Source organism: Nuphar pumila, chromosome 15 (assembly GCF_984573655.1).
Source record: "Nuphar pumila chromosome 15, dmNupPumi1.hap1.1, whole genome shotgun sequence".
NCBI lineage: Eukaryota > Viridiplantae > Streptophyta > Magnoliopsida > Nymphaeales > Nymphaeaceae > Nuphar > Nuphar pumila.
The window spans coordinates 19058080-19079969 of NC_143263.1; the positions used below are offsets into that span (position 1 = coordinate 19058080).

General features: G+C 39.0%; 1 protein-coding gene across 1 annotated transcript; it reads left to right on the plus strand.

Annotated features, from left to right (window-relative positions):
• Positions 1-7526: 7526 nt before the first annotated feature.
• On the plus strand, positions 7527-10531 carry LOC149814706 (HVA22-like protein f). The gene is made up of 5 exons (XM_089989939.1): positions 7527-7573; positions 8741-8767; positions 9685-9807; positions 10077-10323; positions 10505-10531. Exons 1-5 carry the CDS (start codon positions 7527-7529, stop codon positions 10529-10531), a joined length of 471 nt encoding a protein of 156 aa, XP_089846065.1.
• The last annotated feature ends 11359 nt before the right edge of the window (positions 10532-21890 follow it).

Sequence of the window (21890 nt, forward strand, 5' to 3'; positions counted from 1 at the left end):
CTCTATCCGGCGATGGCCAATCCTTCGCCCCCTCTGGAAGCTTTTGCTTTTCTTGGATTTTGGTTGCCATTAATGAGGATGTACTCTTGTGAAACCTCTTTTTGTTGATATGCACTGCTGCACGAGGACCGCAAACACTTGGTGGTGCAGGAGAGATGGAGTTCCTGCAAAACCTTGCTCTTAATCTTGAGTCTCTCTTACCCTGAAAAAACTCATTCATTCAGAAAAGTATAATTTCTGAATTTTTGAACTTCTTCCCAAAAACCATATTTTGAGTGCGCCTCAACTATATCAACCTCACTTGAACTGCTAGATAATCATAGAGTCGATGATAACATCACTGTTCCCATCTCTATTCCAGAATCGAACATGAGACCTCAGATTCATAATCTAGGAAAATACGGGTATGTAAATGTGGATGTCTTCTTTTTTTTTCCTTTTTATAATCAAACTGGGGCTAAATTAAAGTCTTAATTGTTGGTATTTTGCTTACTTTCAGAGATCCAGTAAAGCATGGCTCAGACGGCTTTCAAATACATTAAGGAGTGACTCAGGCAATAGCGATGGACAGCTTTACAAGAAAACAAAAAACTACAGCAAAGGGTCCCAAGTAGGTAAGGAGTGAGCCTGACCGGAAGGGACAAGGTGATGCAAGATCAGTTAACTGGTCCACCGTATAAAGAGTCCTTGGGCAATTTGGTCATTTACAAAAGCCACGTGCAAATACAGCTTTTGTTTGACCTACATGGCTCTGCATGCGTCATCAAAGCACATGCATGTGCATGCATGCATGTCAACATGCATGGGCATGCATGCATGTCACACAGGGGATTGCTGCATGAGGTGGCATCCATAATAACGACAAGCAGCACGGGACGGTTTTTAACCTTATTCTCTTGGCACTTTAACCTTATTCTCTTGGCACTTGGGATAATGTTGCGACCATAGTGACAAACGTTTTAAACGGCAATTTTTTGTTTTTCAAAAACTCCTAAGAAATTGAAAATTTTTCATAAATCTCTCATTTTTTTGGCAAAATCTCGGCAATAAAAAAATAAATTAAAAAATATAAAATTTATTTTTTATAAGAAATTATTAATAAATTATTTAAAAATAAAAAATATGTTTTTTCTGCGATAAATAGCCATTTAAAGCATAAATATCGCATTTAAATTGTGGTATTTATGTTTTCTCATAAATCTCATGATATTTTGAAAAATCTTGCGAGAAATTGTTGTTTTAAACTTTGAGGCAATTTCTCACGATATTATCGCAAGATTTTCATAAATCTTGCGATATTTGTCACTATAGTTGCGACAAGCAGCCTGTTTAGAATCTAGGAACTGGGATAGGAGTTAATGCATTTGGCAAAAAATTGGTCAAACTACCACGGCTGTTTGGAAACTGGTAGCTGGGATGGAAGTTAATGCATTTGGGATGGGAAGTGGCATTGTATTTATACTAAAGCATGGAATTGACCTGAAATGCCACTTCCCATCTCAACTACTAGTTTCGAAACAAGGTTAATGAAAAACTACAATTTTTTTTCTTATGTTTTACACATGCATTTCATCCTCAGGATGTTCATGTGTGGTTTGATCTAGGTTTTACCAACTGAAAGTCGGTTGAGGTTTTTTTCTTAATTATCAAGAAAAAAGTCGGCCTTTTGATTAGAGGTGTTTATAATCAAAGGTGTTCAATGTACTCAATTTTCAACAATTAAAAATTCACATTTTTACGTTGCAAAAGTAGGATTCAAAGGTCAATTTTCACTTATTTAACCATATTGAATACATCTATGAGGTTAGATTTCATTAAAATAACATTTTCATATGAGTTTCAGCTAGTGTCCTTGAACACAAGGTAGATGATTGTACTTATTCAGAACACATAAACACATACGCAGAACCTGGATTGAGTACCCTAATCAATCAAAGGTGGGAGGGTGGTGTGTGTTCTCCCCCGAAGATGGTCGTTAGCTACATCGCGTGTTTGGGGGGTCTCAATGAGCTCCATGTATGTAAGCACATAGGGCTCGTATCCCCATGTTTGTCAACATCAGTTAGTGTCGTTCGGTGCGGTTGAAAAGACTTAAGTACCCTTTCTTGCTATTCTTGCCATGAAACGACGGTTCGAGAAAATAACAAAAATGTCTTTCATTCAAAAAGAGGAAAATGACGGTTCGAAAAAAAGACAAAAATATCCTCCATCCAGAAAGTCGAGGATGATGTTAACTCTTCAAAGTCCAAACAACGAGACAAACTTGAAATGCTATCTCTTTCTTTTCTGTTTGAACTTTCCATCGCCATCTTCTTCTTCTTCCTTCTCCGTGAAACACTGTATTAAGAGAGGCAAAGAGCCGACGATATGATGGTGATCGTCGTCCTCTTTCTGCTAGCAGTGGCCGAAATGTTTCCCTCGTCCAGCGGGCAACGGACTGCGGTGACCCCTCTGACATCTTCGAGGGACACCTACAACGAAATCTTCCTCCAATACACCTACAATGGAGTCTTTCAAAGTATAATCTGTCTACCCCTATGTCGGCAATACTTTTGATCAGTGTTATGCCTTCCAGGCCACCCTGACGCTACTCAACACGGGCGTTCGCACCATCAAGTCTTGGCAGGCATTCATCGGGTTCTGGCACCGCGAGGTCCTCATCTCGACCTTCGATGCCATGCTCTCCGACAGGACCCACCTCCTCGGCAAATTGCTATGCGATTTTCGTAAATCACTATATCGAGTAGCGATTTACGAAAATCATGTAGGAAAAATAAATGGCAAATTGCTATGCGATTTTTGTAAATCGCTAAATCGAGTAGCGATTTTCGAAAATTGCGTAGCGGAAAAAAATAAAAAATCGCTAAATCGAGTAGCAATTTATGAAAATCGTGTAGCGAAAAAAAAATAAAAAATCGCTAAATCGAGTAGCGATTTACGAAAATCGCGTAGCAAAAAAAAATAGAAAATCACGGGAAAGGGTGTTATAAAAACCTCGATCAAGAAACAACCGAAAGAAACATATAAGCGTCACGCTCAAACAAAACACTTTATTGCTCTTTTTCAACAGTTACAAGAGGAAAAGAAAAGAAAGAATTTATACAAAGCCCAAAAAAAAATTTGTTCTGGGGGGCGGCCCCCCTGGACCCCAGACTGCTGACCGCGCAGCGAGACCCGCACCGAGGGAGCCCCCGGATCCCCTTCCTGTAAGGGCAAAAACTCTAAATCAAGCTCCACAACTCATCAAGTTGAACCATGCTATAGTATAGGATCGTCTGCTAGATGTGCATAGAGGCAGTGTGCAGGTTAGTCGGTGCTTGATGGAGCAGTGTAGGATCGTCTGTTGGATGTGCACAGAGGCAGAAAGAGAAGGGAGAGAGAGTGAGAGAGGGTTGATGTTCATGGCTTTCTTCAAGGGAGATTTCTTTCTCGGATAATCCTGCAATGCAGGGACTGAGTCTTAAATAACCATCTTCGGGATACTTAAGTTTTTGCAACCGCTCCTTTTCTAGAATCGTTGTTTTTATGGAACCAATGGAGGAAAGGGTACTTAAGTCTTTGCAACCAGACTCCGATGCTAACAAACATGGGGATACGAGATGCACGTGCTTACATACGTGGTGCTCATTGAGACCCCGAACACGCAATGTAGCTAACGACCATCTTGGGGGGTGGCATACAACCTGCTTCGATCAGAGGCTGTTTGCATGAATCTTATACTTTTTTTCTCACACTTCTCTGATATGCATTTCTGAACCTTTGCCCACACCAGTTGGATATATGGCCATATGGGTATAGATATTGCCAATATCAATTACATATATAGGTCTGTCAATGGGTCGGGATTGTGTTGGCTATCCAACCCGACCGAGCCAACCCCATTAACTTGTGGGTTGGGTTTGAACTACGCTTTTTGCTGGATCTCAGAACCAAAGTAGACAATCTGGGTTTCATTTATCATCCTTACATAACCCGAAGCAGAAGCAAATTCCATCGTTATTTAGAACGGCTTGGGTGCACCCTCACACATGGGTCAGATACCCGACCGGTTGGTATCTCTCTCTCTCTCTCTCTCTCTCTCTCTCTCTCTCTCTCTCTCTCTCTCTCTCTCTCTCTCTCTGGGTGGTGAAAAGGGTGCGGATGCTGTTCCCTGTGTAAAAATATAAAAAAAATGATAAAAAACTCCAACAAATTCCCAGCATGTAAGGAGCAAAGACTCATCTTTCACGTATGAAATAAGACTACATAATTAAGTAGTGTTTAATCTTAAATTTGTTTGTCAAGAAATTCTTGTACAAACTGCGTGTGGACAAAAGCCTTTCCAACGTGCTTCGTGAGCCATATGAAAACACCCCTCGGACAAGAAAAAAAACACTTAATCAGACGATGAGGTGTTCAACTCGTGAAAGGTTAAATGACATCGGGTCTTTTACTTTTTTCTTGTTTTTTGACGATTCGTATTCTTCCCATTGCATGATTTGAAAGTACTTTCATATCGGTTGGAGTACTGTGGTGGACACGTCGAATATTTGAAAGTTAATGAAATCAAGATTTTTGCTATTCACTATTGGGGGGTGTACACAAGTTTAGCAAGCATGTACCAGTGTGTGGCCTCCTCTTCTATGTGAATGGAGGCCACCTATACTCTGTGCTCCTCTAGGTCTAGGTCACTCGTAAGTATTGCTTTGAGCGAAATAACAAGCTCATCAAGTCATTCCTCAAGAATTTTGGGAATTCCAACTTCGGGTGACGAGCCTGGTTGGGCCCACGGTCCTGTGATGGCACTCTATCTATGTAGCTGATTCATCCCTCGTAGGAATTGTTGATGCCTTTCGTCAACCTTGGCATTTAGCCCCTCAGCTATTGCCAGTCGTGCCTCGCCCTAGACGAGCCGTGATAGTGAGAAAGACGACCACTCGAAGAGCTGAAACAGGGAGGTGGGGAGGCACAGCAGGTGAGGGAGACTCGATCGACGATGATGTCAGTGGTGTGATCAAGGAGGATGCATGCATGAACTGAAATCATAAATGAGAGGGAGCATTGATCTGATTTGGAGCTGCAGGGGGCTGGCAAGGGTGAGGGAGGTGTGGCCTTGGAGCCAGAGGTGGTGGGCATGGAGGGCGAGGAAGCCCTAGTAGTTGAGGAGGCAGTGGGAGAATGAGGCGCAGGAGGGGTCACAGGCAGTATAGAGGTCGGCGATGGGTTGATGGTGAAGTGTTTCTGAAGCGGAATAGGACGGTGATCATACTGCAGGGTTGGTCCACCGGTCGAAAGGCGATGATCATCCCCCAACTTTGATTATGGCACCTGCGACCGCGGCTACGACCATTACTTGGTTGCAGACCCAAAGAAGGTCATCCACACGGACTCTGTGAAGAAGATGACCAAAAAATCCTGCATGAAGGCAGAGCCGGACCTGTCAAGAGGCCAATGAGACTTGGGCCTCAGGGCCCCTGGGCCAAAAAAAATTTAGGGGCCCATTTTTAATAGGGATTCCATTTTTAATGGGAACCAAAAATAGCAAAAAAAAATTTAGGCGCCTCAAAAAAATTGGAAGCGCTGCTCTCGAACTCCTACTATCAATAAGGGGCTCAAAAAATTCGAAACGTTGCCCCCAAACTCCTACTATTAATAGGGGGCTTATTTTTAGGGAGTCTATTTTTAATAGGGGCTCAAAAAATTTCGAAGCCCTGCCCCATAACTCCTGCTATTGATAGGGGGGCCATTTTTTCCCTCCGCCTCAGGCCCCATAAAACACAGGTACGGCCCTGCATGAAGGCTACACCCATAGTGGTTAGGGCATCCCTGTTGTAGATCGTCTGGAGCGTGAGAGACGGCCGACAAAGGTCTACCTAGGTTGGTTGCAGAGGTTAGGGTGTTGATGCTACAAATCGGCTTAGAACTTGCTGCAATTCATCAGTTCACAAGCTTGGATCGACCTATGTGAGAGAGAAGACTCTGGAGACAGTTGATGTGATGCCAAAAATGCTAGCTCTAATACCAATGTTAGGGTTTTGATCTTGGGATCGATGCCCTAATGGTTTTCTCAAAAATCATGAAGGGCTTGGGCCCTCATTGTTGGTAAGCATGCTGAACATGAGCGTTTTTGCTCATGCCGACACCACATGTTTTTGCCATCTGGACTATGAATAACAAAAGTTTTTTCGTAGACGAGAAAACATTTTTTCCCTTCCACCACATACAACAAACATTTTTGCCATCCAAACAGAAAAGGGGGGAAAATCAAGGGTGGACGGCGAAACATTTTTGTCGTCCAAACACCTGACAACAAAGCAATTTTGCCATTCCAACATCAGATCGTCTCGACACCGAATGACAAAACAACTTTGTTGTCCCAACATTGGACGATGAAAGGATCTGCCATCCGGCTACCGGATGACAAAATGGTTTTTCTGTTCAAAGATTATACCACAAAATGTTTTGCAGTTTGCAAAGAAAAAGAGAAATTTCCTAGAATTATAGTGTTTTAATTAGTAAGCTAAGAGGTGTGAAATGACATAAGGTTTGTAAGATCTTGACCTTAGAACCTGAAAACATACTTTAAAAAATATTATCCCTTAGACATCGTAAAAAATTGAATTGTCTACAAGAATGTATGTTTGTCACGACAAGGAGTTGATGGTGATTAGGCTAGATATACACAGTTTTGAGATCCTCAAAACCAAACAATCTAGGAGAGCCTGGGACCTAATGATGTCAAGGGATGAGATATATCCAACATCTGACCTGATTTCCAATATGATAGTCGCATTTGGTTGGCGGGTATTCAATTCCAATGGATATCTTTATCTGATTAATTACATGCATTTTTTTCAGATTTGGTGTTAGCTTTTTTCCATCAGTTTCAGAATCCAAATCTGACTCTGATTAACTAATATCTGACTAATTGAATTCAGTATTAGTTGCATCCGACCTGAATCCAAACCGTTTATATTTCTGTTCCGATCTGAAATCCCTGGCTTTCAAACACCTGTCCGGCCAATTCACCGGTTTCCTCCAACAAGCTAGTCCACATTCCACAATAGATAATAAAAAAGAGTTAAATAAATAAATAAAATTACAATGCTTGTGAGCTCAAGACGATGAATAATAATAGCAATGGTAATAATGAATGAGAACCATCAACAGATAAGCATCAACTAATAAAGAGACGCCTTAACTCTTTGGCCAACACCTGCTTATTGCCGACTCAAGTAACAATTCTACTTTTTAACATATTAGAAAACACATAGGCTCGGCATTCACGCTTTGGTTTCCTTTTCCTTTTCCTTTTTCCTTTTCCCTTTTCTCTTTTGCATTTAATATTGCATTTCTTTACCTTGGTTTGGGAGCAAAGAAGTCTTTGCCCTCCCAATAGGTTTAGGAATAGGGATTGCAATTTTGCAAGGCTTGCTTAGAGATGTTGCTAAACTCCACCGTTTTATTGTCTTATGTCTGCAAGGCTATATATCAAAGGCCTGCGTTGATAGAGTCATTGTGCTTGGAGGAGAGGGGAGGCGTTAACCATGGGCATCCTTGTAGCTGTTGCTCGACATCTTGATGCATTAGTAGGGTAAGCATACAACTCTTACCTTTTAACTTTTAAATCTCTCTCTCTCTCTCTCTCTCTCTCTCTCTCTCTCTCTCTCTCTCTCTCTCTCTCTCTCTCTATATATATATATATATATATATATATATATATATATATATATATATATATTTCAAAGGCTATTTTTTTTAAAGAAGATAAGCATTATATTATGTAGTAATAAACAAGGATACAAATCGCCTGCTGCGATGAGATATCCCAGCACTTGACATGCATAGTAACGAAACAGAGCAAGGACATAAACCAAGTAGATATCACCAATTCGACGAGCTCCCAACCATGTGAGATTCGATTCCGGCCATTTGAAGCGAGCCCATTCCCGGAGTTGCCACTGAATTATAGAATGAATTGACCTGAGATTTAAACCAACACCCTGAAAATCCTGCTGTTCCTTTCTAACCAAACTGCTCTCCAAGACAAAAGCACCCAACATCTCCACACAAAGACCCACTTAGCTCCCTTGCACTTAATATGATTTGCAAATTCAAATTCCCTAGATTGGGGTGAAGAGATTGAATGCATTCAAAGTCCCCCATGACCATTGAAGGGTTTGAAAAAAGGTCGCATTCTTATAAGTGAACCGTTGATTTTGATGTGGATGTTCAACGTATAGTGGATCATTTTATTCGTCTTTATTACTGCATCGTATCGTATATTGGTGTCAATAGAAAGGATGTAGCATGGTTGCTTTGCCTGTCAACGGCTGGGTTTTACATCCAAATAAAATCAGATTTCAGCAGATGATCTTAAATGAATGCCTGCATGGCCAGCGGGATGGTTGTGAGGGCGCTGAGATTAAGGCATCAGATCAAACCCCACTGGTGCACGGCTGTGTCTGTGGCTTTCAGAGGTGGGCCACCTAAGGCAGGGTGATCATGGGATCCCACCCAGGGTTTTTCTTACTTCGGAGAGTGTTCCTCGTAAAAAAAAATAGATCTTAAATGCAAGTTCGCTTTGGCGAAGGGATTGAAAGGAGACTTCGATTTCTATGATTTTGATTTCCTTGAAAAAAAAAACGAGAGAGAGAGAGAGTTTTGAAGTTTCAGCAAATTCAAGAATTTATGCTTTATATTTGAGAAAATCAGCGAGTGTCTCAGTTTCATTGTGTGGATTTTGCCTTATTTTTGACAGGCCGCTGGTGATGCTCATCTATCCACTGTAAGTCACTCTCTTCCAGCCCCTCAACCTGTTCATTTTTATCATTCCTCTCTCCACTTTTCTTTAGATGAATTTAACAGACAGCATACATATGGCCTTGACGCCTGTGTTCCTTCCTGGGGTTGCATGGCAAAAACTTTGAACATATTAAGCTCGAGCTGTTGAATCAGTTTGATCCTTAAATGTCATGTGGACCGGACCCATCCTTGCGTGGACAATCAGGCCACGTTAACCAAGCCTTCTTGTCTAGCTTATCTTGGGGTCTGAACACATCTATTAAGGCTGTAGAAGGGTTGGATCTAAGTGGGTACACGTCTACATCAGAACCAAAAGTGGATCTTGATTTGGTACCATTTTTTTTCATTGAGTTTTGGTAGGTAAATGTCGGTTGGATCGACCTGGATGTGAATCTGAACCATTATGATTTATCTGGATCCAAATTCTCTATTGATCAGGCCTTAGTTAATTTTTCAGTCCATGTGGTAAATTTTTTACAGGTGATGGTTTCAACCATTTTTTTCTTAGTATCCCAGTCATTCACATGTTTCAGAAATTGTACAATATACTCTCAAGTCTCTGTGGGGTCAATGAACTCTACCAAGACTTGGATGACTTCAGTAAATCAGGAACCAGCCAACTCAGATTAGCAGAACTCTCCTTACACTATCAAAAAGTTGTGAAGGGACAGACCTGTAGGAGAGTGGCAATTGGTTCAAAGTACGCTTGACAGTGAAAAAGAGCACAGTTGAGATGAAAAGTAAAGGACTAAATAAGTAAATGAATAATGTTCAGCAATCATCAGATAAAATGAGAGACTTACTGAGGGACAGTCTAGCGTTATGTAAATTGTTTTTTTTTTTTTTTCATAAGTAAAGATTGCCAACATCATTCTTCTTATACTTTGGTTATACAATCAGGTACTCATCGATACGTGCAATCGAGAGTCCTTCTTCCCTTGATGACCAACAGTGGCTAACCTACTGGGTGTTGTATTCATTAATAGCCTTGTTTGAGCTTTCATGCTGGAAATTCTTAGCTTGGTAAGTAGAAATAAAACAAGTTTTGTGACACTGAATTAGGAACTATAATCACAAAGTTGGTCATCATCATTGTGATTGCACTCAAGAAAATTTTCATGGTGATGATGATGATGATTTTGTTAAAGGACCTTATAAGCTTTAAAGAAGCAGGATCACCTACTCATTGCAATTAATTTCTGTGTCACAAGCGTACACCTTGTTTCAGTGGTGTAAAATGAATAAACTTGATCAGCACTGTCTCATTCCAAAATCCTCAATTATGATCGCAGGTTACCACTTTGGCCTTACATGAAGCTAGTATTTTCTCTGTGGTTGGTCTTGCCTATATTCAATGGAGCAGCTTACATATATGATAATATTGTGAGAAAACATTTGAAGATCATCGACCGCATGGGTTCGGACGTTACAGAAGGACCAAGAAGTGTGTTGCGGATGATGTCACTCGACGCAAGGAGGGCTGTTGAAAGCTACATTGATAAATACGGGCCAGAAGCCTTTGAAAGAGTTATCAATGCGGTAAAATTGATGTCTAATAAAAAATACCATTGAACTCTTTTTTCTAACAAATGGCAGCCGTTGGAAATATACAAAAGTTATTTGGCGCGATGCATGTGTGTGTGTTTTGCATTGCTTTAGGCTGCATGTGCTGATACTATTTTTCCTTCTATGACAAAACTGTTCAAATTTTCCCTTGCAGGCTGAAAAGGAAGCGAAGAAACACTAGTCCTGGCAACACTTTAAGATTCTGTGCGTGTTGATACATTTCTGTCTATCTTTTCATTGTAATTTTATCTTTCCAGTGTCTAATTATATAAATCCTTTCTACCTTTAAAGAAATCTCTCTCTCTTATTGGGAAAATAACTCAGTCGATATGGCAACTTAGCTTGAACCAGCTTGAAGGCACATGTTAGACATGCTATCTTTAAATTGATAGTTGCCCTACTTGGGATTAAATCCTTGGAGCAATGAGTATACACACAACATTGTTCATAGGATACAACCGAGCTTTCGCCTACTCGTGTAGGTCGGGTCACGCCCTACATTGGGTGAGACCGAGCAACTCGAAATGGACCACCTTGAATAGCCACTTAACTTGAATCGTGAAGCACTATGACTAGGTCTAAGTTCATATCGATTCGAACCGAGAAGTACTACGGTATTGAAAAAGGGAAAAGGAGTGTGACCTAGAAGACTTAAGGGAACTAGAGAGCTCAAAAAACTAAGGAGCTTGATGAAACTAGAGAGGAAGAGAGGAGAGATCTTGTAGTGATGATGGATAGAATGGGAGAGGGTTTGGATTTATATAGACTCAAGGACAATGGCTAAAAATAAATCTCTAATGGCTAGTAATAAAGTTATAGCAGTTAGCAATAAAGCTACAACGGTTAGCAATAAGTAGCCCTAAAAGAGCTCAACGGCTAGTCAAAAAGAGTAAATAGGATAGGTGCAGTCAATGGACCAAAAGGATAGTCATAAGGTTCAAAAAGATCTTGAAAATTCTAAAAAAGTCTACCAAAAGAGATGGTTAATGCTCAACTATGAGGTCAAACATTAGGATAGATTCAACACCATTATGATCATTAAAAGGTACATGCAAGGGTGTTGAATAAGTTACGACCAGGTCAAATAGTTAAATATGACTAGGTCAAATTCTAAAAATTATCAATCAAGGACCTAAGTCAAAATCATCCCAAGCCAACTAAGTCTACGTTCATATAATTTTAAGATAATTACCCAATAATCCTCTATCTAGATCAAAAATATGAAAATAATCAAGAGGCTATTCGTGAAGATTCAGCGTATAAATGAAGACACCTTTGGGTTTAAACCTTCACATTAGTGTTACTTAGTCATAGTCAGATTGCAATCTCAATAGTATTAACTTTGAATTAAAAAACTTAATTGACTTTTCAGACACAATAACACACACTTTTACTTTAGGTGATCAAAGTTTATCTAATAGTATTTAGAAGCTACATATTAAGGGCCATGTGTTGTAGTTCAGTTTCATGAGTGCTCTAGAGTCAAAGCTCAAGTCTCATGGATGGCGACCCCCACATTCACACTCACATAAATGAGTCCATCAAGGGTATAAACTTATTTAAAATACTCCAAATATAAGGCTTATAGATTTGATTATGAGTTCAATTTGAACTCAACCTCTATACACAGGTTTCGAGTACTTGACATCAGAAATTAAAAAAATTTAAGTGCTCAAACTATTGTATTCCAGTGGGCCTGAGTGAGTTTAGGTTTGAACTTAGGTCGACCTACTAAAGGTCAGAGTGGCTCTTGGCAGAGAAGCCTTGAGCATACGAGGGCCTAGGGGGGCAGGAAAAAGGTGAAGAAGGCGTAGGGGCAATGAGAAAGGTGAAGAAAGAGAGTGAAAGGACTAGACGTTCTTGAGAGAGGGACACACTTAAAGAAAGAGAGAGAGAGAGAGAAGGGATTTCTATTTTATTTCTTTTTGTATCCCAACTACACCAAGTGATCCTCTTTTATAAGACAAGGGAAGCTCATACGTAATTGCAAAAATTAACGTAAATTGAAAGTAATTAAAAGCAAATACCCATTACACTAATCACTAAGTAACCACTATTTCTAAGAAATTATTGGGCTCTAAGGCTATAAAGGAGGGCAGCCCAAGGGTCACACCATTTTTAAGAGCCTTTAAGGACTCTTTGGTGAAGCCATTTGGGTGGGGCTCACTAGCCAAGAGTGGCTTCTAGAGGGGATGCCCCCTTGTGGATCCCGCTTGGATGATGAGGTGGATGCATGGTAGAGGTGGCAGTGTGGCTAAGGTGGATTGGGTCTAGGCGAGTAGATATAGGCTTGGTGAATCCAATCCAATTTGGTTTGCTTCATTAAATGAATTCCAATTGGGGCAGCTTTGGATCTTGGATCAGCTTGGTTGAGCTTGGGCAACCTCGGTTTTGAATATGGGTTTGGATCTTGAAATTTTTGGGTAGGGTTCCAAAATGACAACACATCATTTGGATCAAGTTCTAAATCCCTAAAAATTGGGACCGCATCACTAACCGATCACTTAGTAGCTTGTTCTTCTTATTGAACCTCTAGACTTGATTTGACCAAAATCAAGTAGTTGGGGTCCCATCATAGGTGATTATTTGGCCTTATTCCCTTTGATTTTTTAAAGATAATTTCTTGAGAAAATCCTTTTTTCAATGGATCAACTAAGTTTTGGCATGATTTCACATATTTAAGATTACTCCTTGTCGAGGCAATCCGATACACACAAATATAATTTAGATTTTACAAGTCCAGGTCTACTCTATGTGTTTGCATGGAGCTTTCTTGACTAGGAATCACAGGTTTATAACTTATTAGGGTATCTTTCAAGGGATTCTTAGTCATTCAACTTTCGTGCTTGCTAAAGCTAGTGTTATCAACTCTACATTCATATTGATACATTCTCGTTTTCAGATCCATATCTACCAAGGCACTCTAATGGATTATATTCATTAAATCAAGCTCCAAACACTCAAAACAATATCCATTTCATGAAACAGACCAAGTCCATTGGATCCCTCAAGCCAAGGTCCAGCCGTCGAAGCTTGATCCATGAAGGGGCATTCTTGGTATTATGAAAATTCATGGGTCTAACTTGGAGGATGCCCTTAGGTGTTACCTAAGTTGGGTGTTACCTAAGTTGGATGTGTGATGGATTTTAATAAGGTCCTTAGGTGTTACCTAAGTTGGGAGGAGGTGTTACCTAAGTTGGGAGGAGGTTTTACCTAAGATACGTTTTACCTAGACTAGGTGTTTTCTAGAGCATTAGTTAGAGTTAAAATTTTCTAAGTGTTATCTCTATCTTTAGTATTTTATTTATTAGAACATTGTAAATGGTGTTAGCCCTTAAAGCCTCACCCTTGGCCTATAAATATGGCCACCACCTTTGTTATTTGCATTAAGAAATGAAAGAGAAATTAGTTACCCTATCTAAGTCATCTCCCTCCTCATAGATTCTAGTCTTCTCTCTCCTTAGTTCACTCCCCATCTAAGCACACTCTCTCTCTTACTCCCTTTTCTCTCTTGGCCCTTAGGCCCTCACTCCCTATTTCCTTGGCCCATAGGTCATTGTTCGCTTAAGACTTCTCTGTCAAGAGCCACCCTGACCTCTACCAGGTGACCAACCTGTAGACTAGGCTACAGCCCATTCCCAAGCTCGTGTAGAACATCCAAGGTAGCCAACGATTTTGCATTCACCTTGCACCCACTGCTCTATCAAGTTCCATCCCCTATTCAAAGGTGCTTCACATCTAGTTTAACTCTGGTGAGTCAGCCCAACCTTTTTTCAAGCTTAGATTCACCTTAGCTCACTCCCCAAATTGTTAAACCCAGCACCTAGCCTAGATTCTACCCTGCAGTGAACTACAGAATTTGAACCAACTTGTATACCTCATATCTCCTTGCCCTGAATTCATTTAGGGTTTAGATTTAAACTATAGACCCCTTGACATGTCCCAAGCCTACCCACAAAATCCCATAATTTTATCAAACACTAGTAGAGAAATATTAATTTCCTATTGAACCCTGCAAGGCCCAAAACTCAGTCTAGTCATGTCCCCTATTCCATCTTTCCTGATCCTAAGATCATTTCTCCCAAACCTGAATAAGTTTGACTCTGCAATTTTTACTGTTCCCACACCTATCTAGAACCTCCACCTAAAATTTCATGATTTGTACTAGTCTCGTTTGGTAGCACTGAATTTTCTTATAAACCCTATCGGTCCCATCCAAAACCAGTTTTGAACCTAACCTTGTTTGACCTACCTAACCTAACCCAGACCTAGGTTAAAACCAATACTTAACTTGAGCCCACTAGAGCATAATAATTGGTATCAGAGAAAACCTGGAGCAAACCTAAGTCATCTAAGTGAGGTCAAGACCAAATACCGAATATGAATTTCAAATTCATCTGCAAACTTTATGAAAGGCCTAACACCAAAACCTGTAGTGTTCACATGGTGGACATCAACACTATCTTTCAATGAACCCTAAGCATGTTGTAGAAACTCTAAGTGGATGTGCAAGCCACTCGTCAGCTGCTATAATCTATTGAGATTGATTATGGGTTGCTCAGAAAGTAGCGCGAGGAACCAAAGGAGAAGATCATGCAAGAACCTGTTCATGAGGAGTGCACGGGAATGGACTGAGTTCTCATAAATGAGAATTTAATGCTCAGTCTTGCTGATCCAATTAACGCACCCATGTAGCCAGTTTGCGCTCTATCCACCTGTATAGGTCATGAATCCAAAAGGATGGGTGTTTTAGCAATCTTAATTACACACAATGCCGCAAAACACGTGGTATGAGCATTAGGTATAAAAAACGTCAGGTGAAGATAGGACTACATGGTTATTGATGGAATATTGAAACCTAAGGTTCTTGTTATATGTCATGATGATAGAAGCGGCATGGATAAAAAAAATCAACATGAAAAGGATAATGAAAAATTTTTAGAAAAAATTTTGCGATAATGGAAAGTTTACAAAGCTTGATTGCTTTCTTAGTTCGAGTGGTGTAGAAGTATATATTTACTATTTACCAAATTCGACAGTGCAAGAGATGCTTTCTTAGCTCGAGTGGCATAGAAGTGTATGTTTTAGTAAGACTTCAATTATGAAACAAGAGCTATGATTGAAGATTACCCTTAAAGTTGCATGATGCATATGCAATGTCTTGTGAAGAGCATGGAATGATTTCAAATAGTAACCCATTGACAAAAGAAAAGCATGTGACAGAATTGCAAGAAAATATGTGGATGGCAAATTAGGGGTGTCTCTAGGATGTATCAGATAATAATTTTGTGCAATGAATGATAATGATATGTTTGGAGGGAAGGATAATATACATAAAGTTTTACAATAGTTAGAAAAGGTGAAAGTGGTTGCAACAATCCTTCATACAAAATTCATAACTCCACAGAAAGAAGCAAAGGTACTGAGCTTCGAGGTTATCACAATTTTTGCACACCTCGACAAGGCTCACCTTAGCTCAAAAGGGAAGTTGGCAGACTTATCTCGTTAGAAGGGTGACAAGTTGGAGGTTCAATGTGAGGATCATGTTGAGGGAGCTGACTTCGTAGCTGGTACCTTCCACCTTCACCTGCTCCGCCCCCACATCCAATGGAAGGTGCAATATTATTGTAGCAACAAGAGCAACTGCATGCCTCTCTTTGAGTGTGCAAGTATAGTTCTTTTAGTCGTGTACACCTGCAGTTGCTCAATTGATCAACATATTTTTGTTGGTGCTCGTACCCTTTGCCACTTCCATCTGTAGCCAATGGAGTGATACAAACCACCAACCAAGCCATCTCGAACCACGACATTGCTAGGAGTCCCCTACAGGTCATGGCTGAGAAACCCAAACTAGGATTTAGGAGGAATTGCCAAAATCATGGTTGGCATAGTCGTAAGTGTAGCCTCTACCAAAACTTGAATCAAAGTATATTGTAGAGGTGAACCTATCCAAATCTTGGTGCAACCTAGAATCAACATCAACTTTTCAGGTTCAACCCGGTCCTGTTAAGGAACTTAGGTGATATGATGAACCTGAATGACACTTGGTTCCCACTGCTACAACAAGAAATTCATGGCGTAAGAGAGCAGATGCATGTAGCAAATCAAAATCGTGTGTTTGATCCTGAAAGAGACTAGCAATGGATTCACCATGGTTAAGGGTGGCTCCATCAGTTAGAGGCTCACCTAAGCAGACCTCTTGCATACGTCTAAGACACGCAAGTGTCATGGGTGCAGTAGGATTGAAGAAAGTTCATTGATTTTTTTTTGTTTCTATATTGTTCTTTACTTTTCTTGTTGCTAGGCATGGTAGTGTAGCACCTTGCTTGCTGGAATCAAGCTTGTCCCAAACCTTGAAGACACCATATTCACACACCTAGCCCATTTCCCTTAGCCCAACCAAGTAAGAACCCACTTATACCCAAGTGTTTCCAAACTTGAAAACCCATAGCAACCCAAAACCTTATTAGACTTCAAAAAATTCCCTAGCCCAATCCGTGATGAATCTAGATCTAAAATATAGACCATAGATTTTTCAAATTTTCCTTAACCTAACCCCAAAAAATTAGGATTTATTGAGTTCCCAGTTATGAGAACTCAATTTTAAAATCCAGCCTAACGCTACCCAAACCAAGCATGTTACTATGTAGTTCTGAATTTCCTTGAACTTCAAAAAATCATAGCTACATGTTCCCATGTCCTATGAACTTCAAATTTTCAGTAAACTTAGCTTGGGATGTCTTGAAGCGCCTCCCAAAAATCCAGATTTTTTCACTGGACCTTTTAGGAGAATTGAATTTTTTGTGAAACTTGTCTAGAACTAAACCCAATCTGTCCTGCAAAAGTTCTGAAAATTCTAGTGACTTCCAAAAATCATAACTCTTAGTTCTGGTGTCCCCTGGCCAATAAATTTTTCTCTTACCTTCCTTAAAGTGTTAGAAACTAGTCTCTAAAATTTTAAATTTTTCTTATACACTATTTGAGAGGAATAATTTTTCTACCAAATCCTACCCTAGACCAAGCCTAGTTCGTTCTGAACCTATTTTGAATTTTCACGTAACTTGAAAATTCATATCTCCCTAACCCCATGACCTTTAACCCTGAAACTTTGACCCAAACTTCTCTAAAGTTTCTACAACAATATTCCAAAATTTTATGAATTTATGTTGTACCATTCAGGAGAACCAATTTTTTTTTTGCCAAAGTCTACCTGAACCAACCCATTCTGTCTGGTCTATCCAATCCGACCTAAATCCCTTGAGCCTAAGTCCCCTTACCCAAGACCCTTAAACCCATGTTCTTTACCTAAGTTAGAGTGAGTTCAGTCATTTGAGAAAGTTTGATATGAAGGAGCTACATTAATAGGTAGACAAAGATTCAGGAGTGATTGATATATCTACCCATCTTGGATGAAGTTGTTGAGATTCTATCTCCAACCTTGTGAGTAACTAAAGATGTGTAAGTGACGGTGTGGTTGATCATTTTTAGAGCTGCAGATCCCTAATTAGAATTTTGAGAACTTGGTGTAAGCTCTGCAGTAGTGAGTATGCCCTCTAGTTACATGGATGTCATGGCTTGCCTTAGTCTCTTGGCAGCTATCTTGCAGGGCCCCTTAGCTTGAAGTTACTCCAACTAGATACTTGTGAATGTTGTCGCATCTACTCAGTACCATGACATAGCCACAAGCGAAGTGTTGTATTAATGATGGCTTTTTCAGCAGATCAAACTACAAGCTCAATTGCAAAAACTTGTGGCAAAAAAGGGAGGCAACATTACAAAACGATGGAATCAGAGTAGCTCAACGGATGTAAGAAGGGTGTTTTCTTGAAATGCTCAGAACCTAAAAATTATTCAAGTAGAGGTGTCGAACTACCTGAGTCTAAGTAGAAAATAACATCCTTACTATAAATAAATGATATCATAATGCATTCAAATACAACCTTGCATATCAATCATGCAACACATATCTTAGCAAGCAATAAACAGGAAATCATGCTAAATAACATAATGGTAAGAGAACTTAGTGCACACTCATTCATGCTAAAATGTGTAATAATGCAATAAATCATGTACATGCATGAACATTTACAGGAATGCATGAACATATACAAGATGCATGAACTTATTATTTTAGTGATGCGAGTCCTTCATGCATAAATAGGTTCTTATCCTTAATTATCATTTTCTTGCTTAAATGATGCATGCGATGTTTTATCTGAATGCATTTCACATTCTTGTTTCACTTGCCAATATCACATATCTATGGGTACAACACAAATTCTCCCAGTTTGAAGGTACGACCCAGGTTTATTTATTCAAGCAATTGTATTTTATTAACCTGCGTGATACCCCAATGCTGGTATTATCTCTAGAGAAAAGAAAAATAAATTCGAGAGAGTTTTCAAACTTTTGTAACCTGGTATATCAATATTTTCTTCATGAGTCTTACCTACCACACCGCGGATAAGTCATGGTAGTTCTCCTATCACCAACTCTGTGGATGGGGGATAAAGCAACCTTTTATGCTAAAACAATATCCCTACAGAGTCACAAGTAGTATCATGCTTACTCTCTCAATAAGTCACAAGAGAATTAATTTTACTTTGGTTTCTTAATTAACTCGCTTGTTAAGAGTGTCAATGCAAATATGCAACTACATTTTTTTTTCATATGCAATAATATTCATGGCACTATATGCATGATTTTGATTAGTCTCTACCATAAAATTATATAAATAATGCAATCACCATACATTTACACAGCCTGGGTAGATTAATCATTCATATTTATGCATGCATAATTCAAACATAATATTTATTCATAACTCATTTTATGTATGCAAACTATGCATTTTCATATCATGCTATCAATCATGCATATCATGTATCAATTTGTGCATATATTCAATCATCAGTATATCAATTGCAAATTTCATGCAATTACACATGACATAATTACATTCAAATATTGTCAATTTTATGCCTCATTAGGCTTGTTGTATAATTAAATTACATGCATCAAATATCATAATATATGCTTCGTGTATTGCTTAACATGAATTATCAATTGAAAAAGACTTAGGCTTTCAAAAACCAGTGAGAGATTGGGGAGGACCGTCTGGTCCTCCCTCTCTCCTCTCATCCTGTGTAGGCACCCGACAGTGCCTGCATAAATCCAGACACCATCCGATATTCCGCACAACACTGTCTGGTGGCCTACAGCCACTGAAAGGGGTGAGCCACCCCTTGTGGTTGATCGCCGGTCCCAACAACCCTCCAATGATGCCGCTGGTTGTGGCAATAATAAATTTTTTTTTTTTTTATAAACAGCCCCTAATGACGATAGTTAAGGGAGAAAAATTGAATTTGATGAGATTCTGGTGACCCAAAAGAAATATATTATGGCAAAAACAAATATTTTAACAATTCAAAAAGAAAAGAGGCTCTGTTGTTGGAATTTGATTTAGGAAAAACATCTTTATTCATCTCTAAATGTGTTCATGCTAAATCATTGAAAAAATTAAAAAACAAGTAAAACATAATGCGAAAGCATACCCAAATCCATCGTTGCACCGGTAGATCTTGATGGGGTTAGATCTTCTAAAACCTCTATAGGTGGCCTTTTCTTCTTCTCTAAACCTAATGAGAGACGAATAATTTCTTTTTTGATGGGGAGGAAAGAAAGATCATCCACTATATATGGTTTTGAGGACCATAGCCTAATTGTAACCACCCTATAGTCTTGTTTCTAATTTAGCCTATCATAAAATCAAAAATTGACATATGAGGACACATAAGGTATCTACACATTATTATAATCACACTTTATAAGATGTCATATGGCCCAATCGTATAAGATCACTTTAAATGGGCCTTCACCTTAGACAGTTTATAATGAGTGATTAATTACATATGTAGGCCCACATAAAATACCTAACGATGAGAACTAGTTGCCTGCTCATAGGTGGACAACTTATTAATGAGAAACTGAGAAGGCATAATGTTTGCATGCTTAGCTACTTGAAGTCCTTGTTGGGCCACTTAAAGCTCATTTGAAACAAAGGTCAAAGGAAATAAAGATTCACATGACATCTGGTCATTCTTCATTGAACATGCGGCTATTTATTTCCAGCTAAATGCACATCCTAGCAAGCAAATTTGTTATTAGAAAACTCATAGTGGCAACTTTTACCACACTTGTTATTTTAAACTTTGTGAGAAGGTAATATAGTTAATAGTGGCTTGTTCAAGGGGAAAGGTAAGTGAATATAAATGTATTAAACACAATGCTTAATTTTTTTTAAATCAATTTTTTAGTTTGCTCTTTTTAATGACTAAAGTATATCGTTTCAAGAATGTCTAAAAGTGCCAAAAAAATTGCATCTGCAATTTTATCTACATTGTACATTAACCTAAATAAAAGTTTCTATTTTGTAGTTCATCAACAACATAGGCATGTATAAAATTTACTAGGTTACGCTGAATTGTTAAATCCATTTATTCACACATTGCCACCTTCATATGCCAAGTAAAATATAAATAATATTGCATAGTTATATTGTCGGATTCATCATAGAGTAGCGTATGTTTTTTTAAGGCAAGTTGGGGTTAGGCAGACTTCTACCAGTTATACAACAATACCATTGGGATTCAAACTTGCAACACGTCCCAACACAAGGTGACGTGCACAGGCTGCTCCTACCAGACAAGCGGAGGCCAAGTTGGTTAGAGTAGCATATTTTTGTTACATCACATTCAACACAATTTTCTTTTAAGGAAAACATTCAAGTTTGGTGACACATTCAACACAATTATATATATACTAGATAAAGAACTTACGATACTACAAATATTACACTAACATCTTTTATTACTTAATTGAATTGGTGTAGTATTAGAGACATGTAATGTTTTCCCTGAGCTGAATGGAGATTGTCGCGAGTGCAAAGCAAGAAAGAGGTGAATTGCAATGCGTGCCCACCAAAAGGATGAAAGTGTGCCTTAATGATTTGTGTCAAGTGGAAGGGTCACCATTCAGTGGTTAAACTTACTCCAGGGATAACAAGCTAACCTTTCCCAAGAGTTTATATGAGAAAGTAGACAATTCAAATAAATACACATATACCTAGGCATGCAAAGATGCACACTCAATGTGTATGTATCTACGCACATATGTTTGTGGAAAGAAATAATAAGTCACTACAAGAAAATGAGGTTTTACTAGCGCAGCAATTGCACCAGTGAAACCCTTTACTGGTGCAAAACATGCGCTAGTACCCGCCGGTGATAGTTTCACTGGCAAAAAAAACATTCTCCAATGAAACTGTTTTTTCTGGCACAAATTTGTGCCAGACTTATTTGTTTCACTGGCTAAAATTTTGTGCCAGTGAAAATCTGTTTTTACTGGCGCAAAACTGTGCCAGAAAATATAGTTCTACTGGTGCAAAACAACACCAGTAAGCCTTTAACTAGTTGGGCGCATGCCAGACTATTTTATTGATGCAGAAATTAGATTTTGTTAAAAAAGAAAAAAAGAAATAC